This window comes from Acomys minous (genome assembly GCF_964271855.1).
Source record: "Acomys minous genome assembly, chromosome: 2".
In the NCBI taxonomy this organism is placed as follows: domain Eukaryota; kingdom Metazoa; phylum Chordata; class Mammalia; order Rodentia; family Muridae; genus Acomys; species Acomys minous.
The window spans coordinates 79,480,354-79,495,791 of record NC_140484.1 but is presented as its reverse complement, the minus strand read 5'-3'; the positions used below and the strand labels follow the sequence as shown (position 1 = coordinate 79,495,791).

The 15,438-nt window shown below is 43.5% G+C and overlaps 1 protein-coding gene across 2 annotated transcripts in view; it reads right to left on the bottom strand.

Moving 5' to 3' along the window:
* Window positions 1–4,471: 4,471 nt before the first annotated feature.
* Window positions 4,472–15,438, bottom strand: part of PDILT (protein disulfide isomerase like, testis expressed) — a 32,726-nt gene continuing 21,759 nt past the window's right edge. The window contains exons 7-11 of one of the 2 annotated variants that reach the window (XM_084771923.1): window positions 14,411–14,608; window positions 13,046–13,166; window positions 10,661–10,839; window positions 9,190–9,279; window positions 4,472–8,250 (exon numbers count right to left, since the gene is read on the bottom strand). In XM_084771923.1, the coding sequence (XP_084628049.1) occupies window positions 7,975–8,250; window positions 9,190–9,279; window positions 10,661–10,839; window positions 13,046–13,166; window positions 14,411–14,608 (864 nt within the window). In that variant the 3' untranslated portion in view covers window positions 4,472–7,974. The remainder of the gene's footprint in view (window positions 8,251–9,189; window positions 9,280–10,660; window positions 10,840–13,045; window positions 13,167–14,410; window positions 14,609–15,438) is intronic. The other variant, XM_084771922.1, reaches the window with a different exon arrangement.

Here is a 15,438-nt window from a genome sequence, read left to right as displayed (position 1 = left end):
AGCTTGTGCTGTCACTTGAGTTTTTTATCTTAGACACTCTGACAAGTATAAGAGAGAAATTCAGAGTCAATTTGATTTGCATTTTCCCTGATAAGTAAGGACACTGAGCATTTTTTAAATGCTTCTCGGACATTAGAGATTCCTCTGTTGAGAATTCTCTGTTTAGCTCTGTACCTTACAATGTCTCTCCCTTCATAACTTCCTAGAAGTGAAATTTTTGGACCAAAGCAGTGTGTACTTTTAAGAATATTGATATCTTTTCAAGAAGAATCTCACTGATATTTTTAAAATAAGCTTATAGGGACTGAGGATGTAGCCAGTTGTTAGAGTGCTTGCTTGTCTAACATGCACAAAACCTTAGGCTCAGTCCTTATCAGAGCATGAGTGTGTTGGTGCACACCTGTGATCTTGCACTTGCAAGGACAGACAAGATCAGAAGTTCAAGGCCATTGTCAGCTACATAATGAGTTTGAGGCCAACTTGGACTGCATAAGACCCTGCCACAAACAGTAAACTAAAGTATAATAATAACAATAATTTATAGGCTCCTACTAGTACAAAATAGTTCTGAGTATAACTTCTTTCATTTTGGCCAACTTTTCATCCTCTTTGCCAAAAATCAATAAAAATATCTTTTTGTTCACTTTTGCAATTTGTTTGTTTATGCATGAATGCATGTGTGTCCATGTGTGTGTATTTCATGAAAAAGACTATCACCACCTCATTTATTTACCATTTATTCTTCTCTTCGTAACTCTAGTTATTGATATCCTGTCCCTTTCTTACAAGACTCCATGGAAGCTCTACTCTTGTATCCATCCTAGAATTAAAGAAAGTAATTTTCTGAGGTTTGCAGACTTGTCTGGCAAAGTTTTAGGTGGTAGAAAGGAGACTTTGGTCTAGTGTCTACTCCTAAAGTCTATCAACATGATTTCTGGTTTCTAGATTTCCTGCATTCCAGTCTCAGTGCCTGGCTGATCCTGAAAAAACACACTTTCCTGGGTAGGCTAGTCTCCGGAGAGGGCAAACATCTTGCTACAAGGAGCCTTTCTTATGTCATTCACCCACTCTAGAGCCATACGCCTTCTCCTGTCTCCTTGGTGGGGTTGTCACCCAGGACTAATATTCCATGCTCTGATCACCCCATGAAACCAGCTAGGATAAAACTGAATATGGCTGCTGTTTCCTGGAGCCCACTGATATTGAAGAAACCAACATAAACTTGCTTACCCCACCCCTTCCTTTCCCACCTGAAAAAGCCTCAGTAAAGTACTGGGAAAATAACTCAAACTAAAGTGTCTACTGCAAAATGCTAAGAATCCATGTTCAATCCCCAGATCCCACATAATAGACTGAGTGTGATAGAGTGCTCTTGTAATCCTAGCTCCAGGAGGCATAGACACTCAGATTCCTGGGGTTTGCTGACCAGCCAGTATAACCTGCTTGATGAGTTCCAGGCCAGTGAGAGGTCCTGTCCCAAACTCAAGGTATATAGGTCCTTAAGACACCTAAGGTTGACATCTGGACTTCACATGCACATGTGTACACATATGTACACTAGCATACTACATGTACATGCATGTGCACATGTGCACACACATACAGAAAGAAAGGAAAAGAGAGAAAGAAATAGAAAGAAAAGACAAAGACTTGCTCTTTTTCTAGAAAAAAAAGAACAAAAATTTGTGCACACATGTTGCTCCTACACCTTTCCTTCCTGACTCCTCTGGTACTTCTGCATATACATTCCTCCTCTATCCCCCTGGCCTCTGTGGCATGCCACGTTCCCTTACCTCCTTACTAAGGATCTATGAACATAGCAAGCTATCTTGTTGATGGTAGTGTCACCTTCTCACTAGCCTTGCCATATCATCATAATACTAAAACCAACATTTTAAGGCAAGAACCATTACATTTTACTCAACATAGCTGAGCCATTCTCAGTCTATCTCTACTGGTCATTTTCTTGCTCACCCTGATTTCCTCAGTCCTTGCCCCATCTCACCACTGATGACTTCCTGGCATCCTTCATAGAAGCTGTTGATCTCTCATCTTCTCAGTCAACCTCTGTTTCTTCTCCTTGGAATGAAGACCACATCACTGCCTTTTTTTGGAAGATCTCTCTCTTCTCAGGTGCTCCAATATCTTCCCTTCTCTCCTCCATTTATTCCCTCCTCCTATACAGACTAACCTACAGAGACACTCTTTTGCACCCACGCTCACCAAGCTATTTTATACCTTATTTGTTCAGGGGCATTTTTTCTCAAATGTTGTATCTACTCTCTTACCTCACACCAGTATACTTTCTAAAGTGCTAACTCCACTGAAATTACTCCACACCATCAAATCAATCCATATTGCCAAATGCAAGCTTAGTCCTTGGGCAGTGTTCAATATATACTTGGTTTTAAAGGAGACTTAGATCGCTTGTAATACTCTTCTCTCTTAACTTGCCAACACAGGCAGAGCATTTGATGTGAGCGGTTATGACAATTGTACCTTCAGGCAGAGCATTTGATGTGAGTGGTTATGACAAAACTGTGCTTACCAAGTTCTTCTCTTGGGTCTGCCTGTTTTGGGGCTTTTTGTTTGTTTATTTTTTGTTTGTTTAACAAATGGGCTGAGAAAGAAATTAGGAAAGTAAAACCCTTCACAATAGGCACAAATAATATAAAATATCTTGGTGTAACTCTAACTAAGCAAGTGAAAGACCTGTATAATAATGAAAATAACCCAAAGAAGCCAAGTAATAAGGGGCACCCAAGGTTGGGTTGACTTGAATCTCACTGAAAAGGGAAGTAGATTAGACATGGAGAGTAGATGGATGAAGAGGACTGGGGAGTGGAGGAAGTGGGGATAGGAGCAGGAGGGATGGGATGGGGGAGGGAGAGACGGAGAGAATACTGGGAGTGGGAGAGACAGCAGAATTTGGGGAAGCATCTCTGGGATGAGCTAGAAACCTAGGACAATGGAAACTCCCAGGAATCTCTGAGGGTGACTCTAGCTAAGACTCCTAGGTGATATAGAGCCTGGACTGGCCATCTCCTGTAACAAGATTTCCAGTGGAGGGATTGAGACACCAACTCAGCCACAATTTGCCCTGCTTACAAGATGTGCAGGGAGCCAGGCGTGGTGGCACACGCCTTTAATCACAGCACTCGGGAAGCAGAAGCAGGCAGATCACTGTGAGTTCGAGGCCAGCCTCATCTATAAAAGTGAGTCCAGGATAGCCAAGGACTGTTATACAGAGAAACCCTGTCTCAAAAAAACAAGAAACAAAAAACAAAAACAAACAAACAAAAAACTAGGATGTGCAGGGGTAAAAATGATGGAACATAATTTGAGGGAATGGCCAACTAACTACTGGCCCAGCTTGAGACCGATGCCATGAGAAGGAGTCCACCCCTGACACTTGTAGTGATACTACTCTGCCACACTTGTAGACACACTTGTAGTAACCCAGTATAACTGTCATCTGAGAGGCTTCACCCAGAAACTGATAGAAACAGATGCAGAGACCAACAGCCAAATATTAAGTGGAGCTGGGAAATCATGTGGAAGAGTGGGAGGAAGAATTGAAGGAGCCAGAAAGATCAAGGACCACAAGAAGATCTACAGACTCAACTAATCTGGGCCCGTAAGGGCTAATAAAAACTGAACTGCCAACCAGAGAGCATGCATGCTCTAGGCCCTTTGCTCATATGTAACAGCTGTGCAGCTGAATCTTCAAGTGGGAGGCCTAAAGTGGGAGCAGGGGTTGTCTCTGTCTACACTGCCTGCCTTTGCACCTTTTTTTCCCTAGCTGGGCAACCTCGTCTAGCCTCAAAAGAAGAAGATGTGCCTAGTCTCATTGCAACTTGAAATGCCAAAGCTAGTTGATATCCATATCTCTAATATCAGAAAAGGGGAGGAGGGGTGAATAGGGGAAGGAGGGAAGAAAGGGGAGAAGGAGGGACCAAAAAGAGAAAAGGGAGGGAAATCTGCCATTGGGATGTAAAATAAATAAATAACTTAATTATTAAAAATGAAAATAGATTTTTTTCATACAATATACTATGATTTTCTTTCCCTATTCCTCCTAGTTCCTTCCACCTCCCCTCCCATGCAGAGCCACACTGTTTCTGTCTCATCTAAGGAATAATAATAAATAAATAAACAAATCAGAATGACAAAACCATTAAAAAACAAAGAAAGAAAAGGCTCAAGAAACACATATGTATGCAGAGACACCACATTCGCACATTCAGGAATCCCATAAAAACCTGAAGCCAGAAACAATAATAAATATACAAAAGACCTATAAAGTAGGGGGGAAACTTCTCGACAACATCATAAGACAAAGAACCTCCAAAGATGACACAGTTCATTTTCTGTTGGTCACCTACTGCTGAATATGAGGCCTACCACTTAGAGTGATTTATTTTCTGAGTGAGACTCCCTTTGAGAAAACTAATTTTTATTTGCAAGTGGTTATCAGTTGGGGGTGGTCAATTCTGGGTTAGGGATAAGGGTGTTCATCCACTTCTCCTTTCAACTCCAGAACCCCATATGGTACCAATCCATGCAGGTTCTGTGCATACTGGCACAGTCTCTGAAAGTTCCTCTGTGTTCCCTCCCTGTTTGTCCAGAAGCTTTGATTCTTGGTTGTCCTCCATCCCTTCTGGCTTTGTACTCTCTGCCTTCTAGTGTGCATGGTTTCCTGAGTCTTGAGGAGAGGGATTTGATGAAGACATCCCTTTTAGAGCTGAGTGTTTCAAGGTCTCTCATTCTCTGCAAATTGTCAGGATGAGGGTCTGTATTTGTTCCTATCTGCTGCAGCAGGAAGTTTCCCTGATGATGGCTGAGCAAGGCAGTGATCTATGGGTATGGCAGAATGTCATTAGGAGTTATTCTGTTGCTGTGTTCTCTTAGCAGAAGAGAAGTACTTAGTTTCCCCTTAGGTGCCCAGCCGATCTGGTCTCAGGTTCTCACTCACACAAGCTCACTGGGTATAGGTTCCATTTCAAAGTCAGCCTTAACTCACCAGATATTGCTCGGTTACTCCCATAAGCTCCGTGCCACTGTTGCAACAGTATATCTTGCAGGCAGGTCTCTCTCATAGATCAGAGGATTTGTGGCTGGCTTGGGGTTTATCTTTCTCTTTTGCTGGAATACAGAGTATCTTCTAGGACCATGAATACTTTGTGGACATCCATGCAGGTGAAGACTCTGTAGGCACCAACTAGCTGAACTTCTCTGTGTGCAGTGAGTTGTACAGATGTTGTCTTGAGCAGTGGGGCCTTACTGTCAGTTTGTGGGGAGACACTAAAACCCTTGGCAATAGCCGGGGTTGTTTGAGGGTTCTGATGGGGTCCCTTTGGCCAACAACTTGATTATCCTGGTTCTGGGAACTTCATTTGGTGACAAGAGATGCCCAGAACATTGTCTCAGTAAAATAGAAGACTGAAGTTCAGAGAAATTGAGCATCTTCTCCAAGGTTGCACAGCTAGTGCTAACTGCAAACTGAAACCCAAATTTTACTCACATTGACCACTTCAATCAACTTCATTTCTTGAGGGGAAAGAGTATTCCATGCTTTGCCACTGAAAAGTCTTACATTGACGAGTGGTTCCATCTTTTTCAGTAAGGTCGAATTAGGGGGATGAGGGCTTTGAGAAACTGATCAGACAGAACAGAAAGTGTTCACATGACAACCGGATATACTGGAAAAGAGCTGAGAGCAGCCCTTTCTAACAGAGCAGTATCTGTGCCCCATCTCTCCACTGTTTTTGCTCTCCCTGTGACTGAGGAACCAGGCACCTCTCTGGAATATACACATTGTAGCCTTGTTCTCCATTTCACTGCCTATCATGGGCTCTGTTCCACATGACTTAGTCTCCCCAGCCCCCACCGACCCCTCCTTTGACCAGCAGCCACATGGCTGTGAGGTGGAGGTGAGTGAGTCTTGCATCGTGTCCTGAATACTAAAACCTACCCCAATAGGGTCACCTGGCTCCAGTGAGTTCCATGGCTGCAGGCTGTTCTCTGCTTCACCCTGATGTGAGCAAGTCAGGTTTGGGGGGTTGGGAATAGGAACTGCTTCTGGGAGTCTAAAACACAAATAGCCTTTGCCTTGTGTGATCGGTGCAAAGTATGGAGCTCCAGGGGGATTTTAGGGAGCACAGTCCCTATAGTAATATCCTACCCTTCTCAGAAATTTCTCTAACCCCGATGAAATGACTTAGAAAAACAGTATAAACATGAAGCGCTAAATAATGACCCCAAATATACCCACATCCTAATCCCTGAGACACATGAATATTGCCTTGCAGAGTAAAAAGGACTGTACAGGTGTGAATAAGTCAGGGAGGAGTGGAGTACTAAGGGTTAGATACAACCATAACAGTGCTTAGAAGATGAATGGAGAGGAAATGAAAGGATGAAGCATAAAGTCTCAGTGATCCCAGGACAAAACCCAAGCCAAGGAATGCAGGCAGCCCCCAGGAAACTGAAAAGCAAAGGTTTCTTTCAGAGGGCATCCACCCTAACAAACCTTGACTTTCATCCCAATGTAAAAAAAAAAAACAATTTTGAGACTCAATCCCCTGCATCTGCTTCCTGAGCACTGGAATTATAGGTGCACACCAAGCCTACTCCATGCAGAACACACAGTGCACTAGGAAAATACTACCACTCTCTGTATCCATGAGGATGGTCATGGTGGGGGGCAGGACAGGCATTGTGCAGTCACATCATGAAATAGCAGAATGCTTACCAATAGTGTCTTGAAGTGCCTCTTGGAAACAGCAACATTTGAGATGGAAATGATGAAAGCACAGCTGGATGAAGATGGTGGGGGAGTAAGTTTTATGAAGGCATGCATTTGGATAGAGGGGACAACCCCACAGAGACAACTTGTGTTCAAGGAATACAAGAAGTGTGACTGATGCATAGAAACTTGGAGAGCTGAGGAGAAACGAGATCCAAAGGGCTACAGCTGTCAAGACTCTGCAGGAATAAAGAGGTTGGAAACATTCTAAATGTCATAAAGATGCCAGCTACAGGGCGGAGACAAAGCAGATACAGTGAGCACTGAGAGCTATGATGTTTAGAATTATCTCTGCAGCTTTAGGAATATGGAGCATGAGGAGGAAGTTCGGGGAGTTCAGGGCCAGATTCTGAGACTTCTGCTTTCAAGAAACAGTGGGTGACTCTGAGCAATGCAGAGAAGTAGGCAGAGTCACCTGGGAGGAAGTGAGCAGACAGAGTCAGTTGGAAATAACAGGATGGATCACATGAAAGGAAGCAGCTGGAGTCACATAGGAAGTAGATGGAGTCCAGGGAAAGAGGCGACTTACTGAAAGTAGGTAAAGTCAAGTGGAGGTTATAGTGTAATAGAACAGAGCACAGGGGATTGTTCTGACATAACTACTAGCTGGTGGGTTACTTGCTGGCATATAGACATCTAAAGACAAGCTGGGAGTTCGATCTCTATAGTGCCAAATTGCACCATAAGCCTGTTGTTACACCTCATTTGCAAGATTTAGCCGAACTCCTGAGGGGGCAGCTAGTGGGAGGTTGGGTAAAGAGAAGCTAAATAGATGAGGTCTAGAGAGATCTCAAACTGAGTGACTCTGACTGGTCACTCAGCTCTTTGTGCCTCTACTTCTTCATCTGCAAATGGGGATAATGAAACTGGCCTCTAGGGATGTTCTAGAAGTACATGAAGGCCTAGGAAGTTGCAAACACTCATTCAGTATTGGCATCTTGGGTCCCTTCACAACCCTAGCTGAATTCCAGGCCAAGTGCTTCTTCCAACTAGCACCAATCAGAAAAAAGAAGAAATGAGCAAGCAAGATCAAAGTCACTCATGGGCTTTATTGTCTAGCCCCCACCCACCCTACCACTTAATATGTGTCACTGTCAGAGTAGATTCTCTCAGAAACTGATGTCAGGACCTGGGATCAGGCTCCTTCCCTCCTGCCTTTGGAGAAGCTAAAGTTCTTCTTTAGCTTCCAGTTTCTTCTCTGGTTGTGGTAGTTGATTCAGCTGAGTTGCCACCTCCTCTTTCTCAGCTGTCTCCTTCCTGCTCCCTGGCTCTTCTGGCTTGCTGATGTCCCTTGGCACAGGTGACTCTTTCGCTGGCCTGTCTTGTTTAGTTGTGTCTGCCAGCTTGAGCGACTGCTGCTCAGGCGATTTCTCTATGAGATCCGTCTCTAGCTCAGCAAACACTTCCTCCTCTATCACTTCGGTTTGTTCAATGGACAATAGCTGGTAAAGAAAATGTGGGAATAAGAGAGAGAAGAGGGGGAATAAAGAAAAATATAGGTACGAACATTGTAGTGACAATCAGTAAAGCTGCTGGAGATGAGCCCAGAGTAAATCGTCTTTGGCTTAAGTGTCCTCATAGAAACAGTGAGATGATAAAGTGCCCAACTGTGGTTTTGGCCCCTTTAGCAGGGGACACACTCTGCAGGTATTGCTGCCCAACTCCTAACTCTAGGACAGAGCAGGTGACTTTTGCTTAGTTAATGACGTCTCTCTCTAGCATACATGTTGTGACTACTAAGAAGTGGACATTTTTTCTCTCAAGAGGAGGTAAGTTTGGAGTCATGGGGTAATATTTGCCAACTATGGGGAAGTGAATGCTTGTGAAAACTGCGAAGACAGAGAAGACAGATGGGGAAACAGAGGACAGGCATGAGCCTCTGGATCCAGCTATGCAGAATGCCCTACCAGGTAAATGAGATAAACACCCATTTTTGCTGAAGCAAGCAAGAGGGATTGTTTTTGATATTAGCAACAGGAGGTGCCCTAACTGATTTAGATGGCACCTTCTAGAAGCTGTCTACCTGTGGCATGGTTAGGAGAAAGGGGCAACTATGATCACATCCAGCAGCAGCAATGCCAGAGGACAGACTCCCATTTGGTCGTCATCTCCAACAAGAGACCAGCAGGCTGTTTTGAAGCCTGCATGTCACTTCAAAGTCTGTTTTCTAATGACTGCCATTTCTGCGACACTGTCACAAGTTCCCTTAAAGTAACGAGTGAGCTCGCTCACAGTGGAAGGTTGTCCATGCAGCTTCAAAACCATCTCCAGTGAGAATAATCATGGATGGAACTCTTCGAGGCATACTGTTTATATGGGCCATTGGCATCCTGGTAATTGTGTGTGGGAGAGGAAAACCAGCCTGTAGCTGTGCCACTTACCTCATCTTCCTCCTCAACCCTAATCTTGACATGGCTTTCCAGGAAGTCACAAAAGCCCTTCATGGTGTATTCTCCTTTATACATGACAGCCTAGGAAGACACAGAGCAGGATTAAGATAGGAGCCTCTTCCTGTAAGGTGAACATACAGGATTACAAAACTAAACTCGGGATCAAATTCCTAGCAATCTGGACCTACCAAAATATGCCTTAACCTCTGTGGGCTTCCTTTTCCACGGCTCTGAACTAAGGATACAAACTCTCCCATCAGAGCACATGAGGAATGGGTCATATGTGACCTACAAAGCCATGCTTTATCACTATAACTCCTGACTGCATTGCTTACCTATGTGGTCTGCTTACTGAACTTCTATGACTCAGTCTCCTCATATGAGATGAATTCCAGGTGCTTCCATGTAGTATTCTTGGATTAAATGAGCCTATATAGGAAATATGCTTGAAGCATTGCTTGGTTTATTTTAAGTACTGTGAGCTGTTGCCCTTACAAGTAACCAGTATTAGCAGCATTGTAACAATAATGAGAAAAATGGCTGTTACTTTATAAAACACCTACCAAGTGGTCAGAATGCATTCATAATATTTCCCTTTCCTTTGTGAATCTCTAAGAGGGTTAGAAAGCTACTTACTGCCCACTGGTTAGTTCAGCTGTTTTACCACATTACTTAAGACTAGTGACTCTTGGCCTCATCCTGTTTATCTAACCTCATTTTCTACAGCTTCTCTATACACCTCTTCTTACTGGAATGATATCACACTCAGAGTGCTCTGGTCATCCTGCCCACTTCATTGCTCATGTGACACATTCTACCTATAGAGTTCATGACCCCTCCTTTAATCAATTTAAATTTCCACCATTCTCCAGACTTCCATGTCTGCATGAAAAATTTAGCCATATTGCCCTCCCATTGCATACACAGATGGACCCATGTCATTATGACTTTTTCTCCACTCTTCTTTGGAACAAGGACCTTGACTTATGCCTCTTTGATTGATAGACTTCCCCGTCTACCAAAGTCCCGTACAGAGTACATTTCACCAGCCTTGGTGATGACTGGATAAGAATTAGAATTCCCAGATGTAAAGAGTATTGTTGACGTCTAGCACACATTCTTTTATCTGGCAGTATTCCACACCAATATTCCCACAGAGAGGTCCTTTATTCTCTACAGAGAGCTCAGCCTCAATACTTGAGGAGCCTGTATCACTTGATGCAATAAAGACATCCACACCCATTTGACACAGTGATTGGGCAACAATAAGCAATGGACTCAAGTGTGTGCAATTACAAGTCTTAGAACTTATGTGGAATATACTGGAAAACACTAACCTTGAATATGAGCACATACTGGGGACTGGATCTGAGAATGTTCAAAAGAATGCTAAGCTGGAGAGGAGCTGAGTTCCAGACATTGACATAACATTTTTAATTATGTGGCCTCAAGAGCCCCTCACCTCTTCTGAGTCAGTAGGGAAAAGCCTGAAGAATGGGTACTGTTCTGGCTTCGACAGCTGGATATCATTTGCTGTTATATCAATCTTGGCAATGATGACTGTGGAGTGGTTTTGATACTTCATGCCCAACTCTTCCATCAGTGGTAATAATGCCTGGCACTTCACAGACCAGGGTGCATCTGTAAAAGAAAGGTCTTTCTCATCTCCTGCCGCACAGCACCACTGTCATCTTCTTACCATGCCTCTGCTCAGTAAGCCACACACTCTTTCACACATGCCACATCTTCTTCTTATATCCCAGTATATGATGACTATTAAGTAAATCAGAATAAAAGCTAAGCCTAGCCCTATTTCTCTGAACACTAACATTTTCCATGTATTAATATGTACTTTAATAACAACAAAACAAACAAAAACTTTGCTTCTAACATAGTGTTCCACTATAGTTGAAGAGAAAAACCAAGGCAAATATTTACACTGTTGTTATGTCTAAGAGATAACAGTGTTATTTATAGTTAAGCTACTTGCCCAGTGTCATCCATAAAACTGAGCGAAGGGAAAACAATTTGAAGTCAGGCTGCTTGGACTAGACTACATTGCACATATGGCATAGTATAAAGTTACATAATATATTACATAACAGTGTAACACACCTTTCAGACCCTTGGAAGAGAACATGCCCAAGAAGCCGAATAAGTATGCCTTAAAACTGTGACAACTGCCCTTGGCAGGGGACACTGCCCTTTCTTGTGAAAGTTCCTTGAGCTTTGAGTGGCTCAGGCAGCTGACCTTTTGGAAAGAGACCAGAGTGGAGATCCAGGACAGAAAAGCCAGACCTCACTGGTTTGCTGCCTCTGAAGCTCAGAGCTCAGAGTTTTGCTCTGTGGGAGAAATGGCCTCAGAGGCTCTGACATGACACGTTTGCTGGCTCATCTATCCATTTAGCAGCCAAGTGCCCCCTGTGATGAAACCTCCTGCCTGCAGAACCCAGAGACCCCCCTGGGGCCTGATGGGCTCTAGCTGGGAACATGGAGGACTGTAATGGCCAAAGATCCAGGGTGCAATCCAATAGCCCTGCTTCTAAGAAAATTAAGCTTGTCTTGCCTTTCATCAGCAATATGAAGCAACAGACTCTCAGCAAAGGAAGATTCCCAGTATCACTTAGTAAGCACTGGACAGTGCACTTGAACATTTTCAGCCTGACTCCATCACCGAAATTCATACTCTCATTTAGAACTCCCCTGATTTGGGCCTTTTATGGTTCATCCAATAGCCCCTGTGAGGTAGCGGTGCAAATGTTCCATCACAAGAAGCAAATAAGTGTTCTCAGGACTCGGTATGGTGAGTTAGTAGAGAAAGGCTGCCGCTGATGAAAGGGAACAGATTGCCATGACTCTGCTGTACAGCTCTCAGAAGCACTGTCAGCAGGCAAGTGTCTGCTCCATTGAAGATGTGGAAAGGTATATCGTGGAGTCAGTGCAGGGATGGCTTCACTTTGGGTCTTAGTATTTACTATATGACCTTGACCTGTGTCATGGAGAAGGCCATTGTGCCTTCCTCAAGGCTTTGCTGTAATGCACCATATAGCAGATTCAAGCTTAGCTCAAAGCACAAGCTCACTAAATGGTACCTTTGTCTGTCTGAGGTAGCTTTGGGGTCATCTTCTGCAGTGTCTCATGGAGAGAAGGCTCTTGTTTCGGGGGCTGACACATAAACCAGAGAAAAGGGCCATACTCCTTAGACAGCAGTGGAAGTACTTATGATAGAAGTAACAGCATTTGTGGAGTGCTTGCAACATGCCATTTGCTACAGAAAGTCCTTGTGATGGAACATTTGCACCGCTACCTCACAGGGGCTATTGGATGAACCATAAAAGGCCCAAATCAGGGGAGTTCTAAATGAGAGTATGAATTTCGGTGATGGAGTCAGACTGAAAATGTTCAAGTGCACTGTCCAGTGCTTACTAAGTGATACTGGGAATCTTCCTTTGCTGAGAGTCTGTTGAGTGATCCATACATGGGATGTGCAACAGTAGCTGCTTCCAAGAGGTCATGGTGGGGAACTAAATGACATAGATATACAAGGCCTCAAGCCTGAGTCTTAACATACTGTTGCATCCATAGCCACCCATGTTGCAGTTACAAATTGTCATAGGCCTGCATTATGTGGAAAGCACTCACATATGTGAAGAATAAATTGGGGGTACCAAGTTGCATGTGGCCTCTAGCATCTTGAACTAACCTTTCTGAGAGTCGGCAGACAATCCTCAGCGTGGTTTTAGAGGTTATCAGTTTAGAGAGTCGCACTGCCCATGAATTCAGAATCAATACTTGCAAAGTAATACTGGGGCCCTTAACCTCTCATTGTTTCCACAGAGCTACTTACAGAACATCACAAACACATCCTTCTCCTTGTCAAAGACAACCACGTTGAAGTTCTTCCCCACAAGCTTCTTAACTGGCTCTTGGTCCCAATACTCTGGAATTTCTTCACTGGATTTATGTTTCTAGGAAGCAAATTCAAGAGGTCTAACACTCTCCACTCCAGAAGAGAACAAGCAGCTGGAGTTCCCCCACAAAGTCTTGAAAGGATTTGCAATGCAGAGATAATCACAAACTCAGTGTCAGCTCTGCGTTGTCCAGAGCAGACGGGGGGGTCAGGGCGCTGAAGGGCAATCAGAGCTCTGGGCTGCAGTGTATCCATACATGACTCTTGGGGTTCTCAACTAGACTGCTTGAAAACAATGTCTGTCCTAAATTACTGTGAGGGTCAAGACCAAGGCATTTCTGTACCAGGGCCCTCTAAGTTCATCACTATTTTCCTTCAGCTAACCCCACGCCAGGCTGGTGTGTTCTTTCCACTGACTGGAAAGCTTTCTCCAAGCTCTATTCTCTTTATTCTATCCAATTAACTTAAATTTGCCCTCCGAGATTACCTTTAGGAAGATTTTTTTAGTTCCCAAATTATATGATGTTCTACTACAGTAAGTTCTTTGAAATGTTCCCTTGTGTTACTTTAATAAAATGTTACCACGTATTCTTCTGTTTTTCTGCCATAAAAGACTTTTTCTTTTCTTTTCTCATCAAGTGTCTGTACATAGAAAGACCTCAATAAAGAATTTTCAAGTGAACGACAGAAAGAGTGAATTCAGCAACTGTTTTTTGCTGAAAGAAGGTTTTAGAACTCTTAGGATATGTTTTTCTATACAACCACTGACTCCTGGGTGTCTACACCTTTTTTCACTCTCCCTGTGACTACCCTAGTCTAGCCAGCCCATGCTTCCCACATATATCCCCCTGCATCTCCTCCAAACCATCTCTGTGCCTTTATTTTCTATAACTAAGGCTCTATTTTTATCATGGAGATACATTTTTTCCTTTGTTATATGGGATGCCAGATCTTTAAAATGTTTATGAAGTCCTTGCTGTCTGGCTTCTGTCAAACTCTTTAGCCTTTTCTTCAGTGGTACTATCCCTCCTCTGCCTCTTGGTCTCTGAAAATGACTTAAAGGCTCTGGAATTTCTTCACTGGATTTATGGTTCTAGGAAGCAAATTCAAGAGGTCTAACACTCTCCACTCCAGAAGAGAACAAGCATCTGGAGCTCCCCACAAGCACTTGGAAGGATTTGAAGAGATGGCGTAACAGTGAACCTTGTGATGGTCTTTGTTTTGTCTCTCCCTATAGATGAACGAAACCAGCAAAACTATAGGGTGGTTCTGAGGTCACAACTTACCTGAGAGCAAGCTTACCTTGGCAGTATTGCTGAGAAAGCTGCGGCAGAATTTCTTGAGGCTTTCAAAGTTTATGTCATCTGTGGGCATTTTATACCTGGCATCGGAGCTTAAGTTCAGGATTTGAACAGATGGCACGTTGACTCTTGAGATCCGGAAGTACTCGAAGACGCGCTTGTTTTTTGGTTCATCCGAATTTACAAGGACAAAAAGGATCTGTCAAGTCAAGCAAAACTTCTTGGGCTCTGGACCCCTCAGACTAAGGGAAGGGACCCACTGAAATGCTAGGAAGTAAGAAAACGCAAATGACAAGGTCTAGGGGGCAGCCTCAGGTAGGCTCACTCCTGCACCTATGAACAGACAGGCAGCCTGCTCAGCCTACACAGCTTCAGGAAGTGAGCGAGTCCTAGGCATTCATCCTTGTTTTATGCCTTGGTTTCCTCATCTGTAAAATGGTGATTTTAATCATACTTGCCTTAGAGGATTGTGTGCAAAGGCCTGGTTTGGTGAATGGCAGGTGGAAAAATGATTTCCACGTGTCCATTCAAAATTACTCTGTAAAGGAAATCCACAATCCACTTACTCACTCATTCACACAACAAATATTCATTTCACTGGACACTGGAGGCATACTGCTATAACAGGGAAGATGGAATCACTGTCCCGTGGAACTTACATTCCTGTGGAGGAGATGGATAAGAAGTGCCTGTAGATAATGGCAAGTGAGGGTTAGAAAGTACAACAGAGTGATGAGGTAGAGTAACCATGCAGATGAGGTAAGTCATGGGCTTGGCAAAATTAGAGTGCCAGTAGAAAAATCTGTTTTAGCAAGCAGAACAGGAAATCGTGGTCCATCAAGTAGAAACACAATGCAAATGAAAGCACTAGTAGCAAAAGAGCATAGAGATTAGAATGTTCTGGAAAGAAAGGCCAGTGAGACATTGGCATCATGACGGAGAGTATCATGGGGGATGAAATCAGACACTATGAAAATGAGATGTGAGATCAGAAGGCCAGTAAGAAGCTTGGGTCTGGTTTGACCAGAA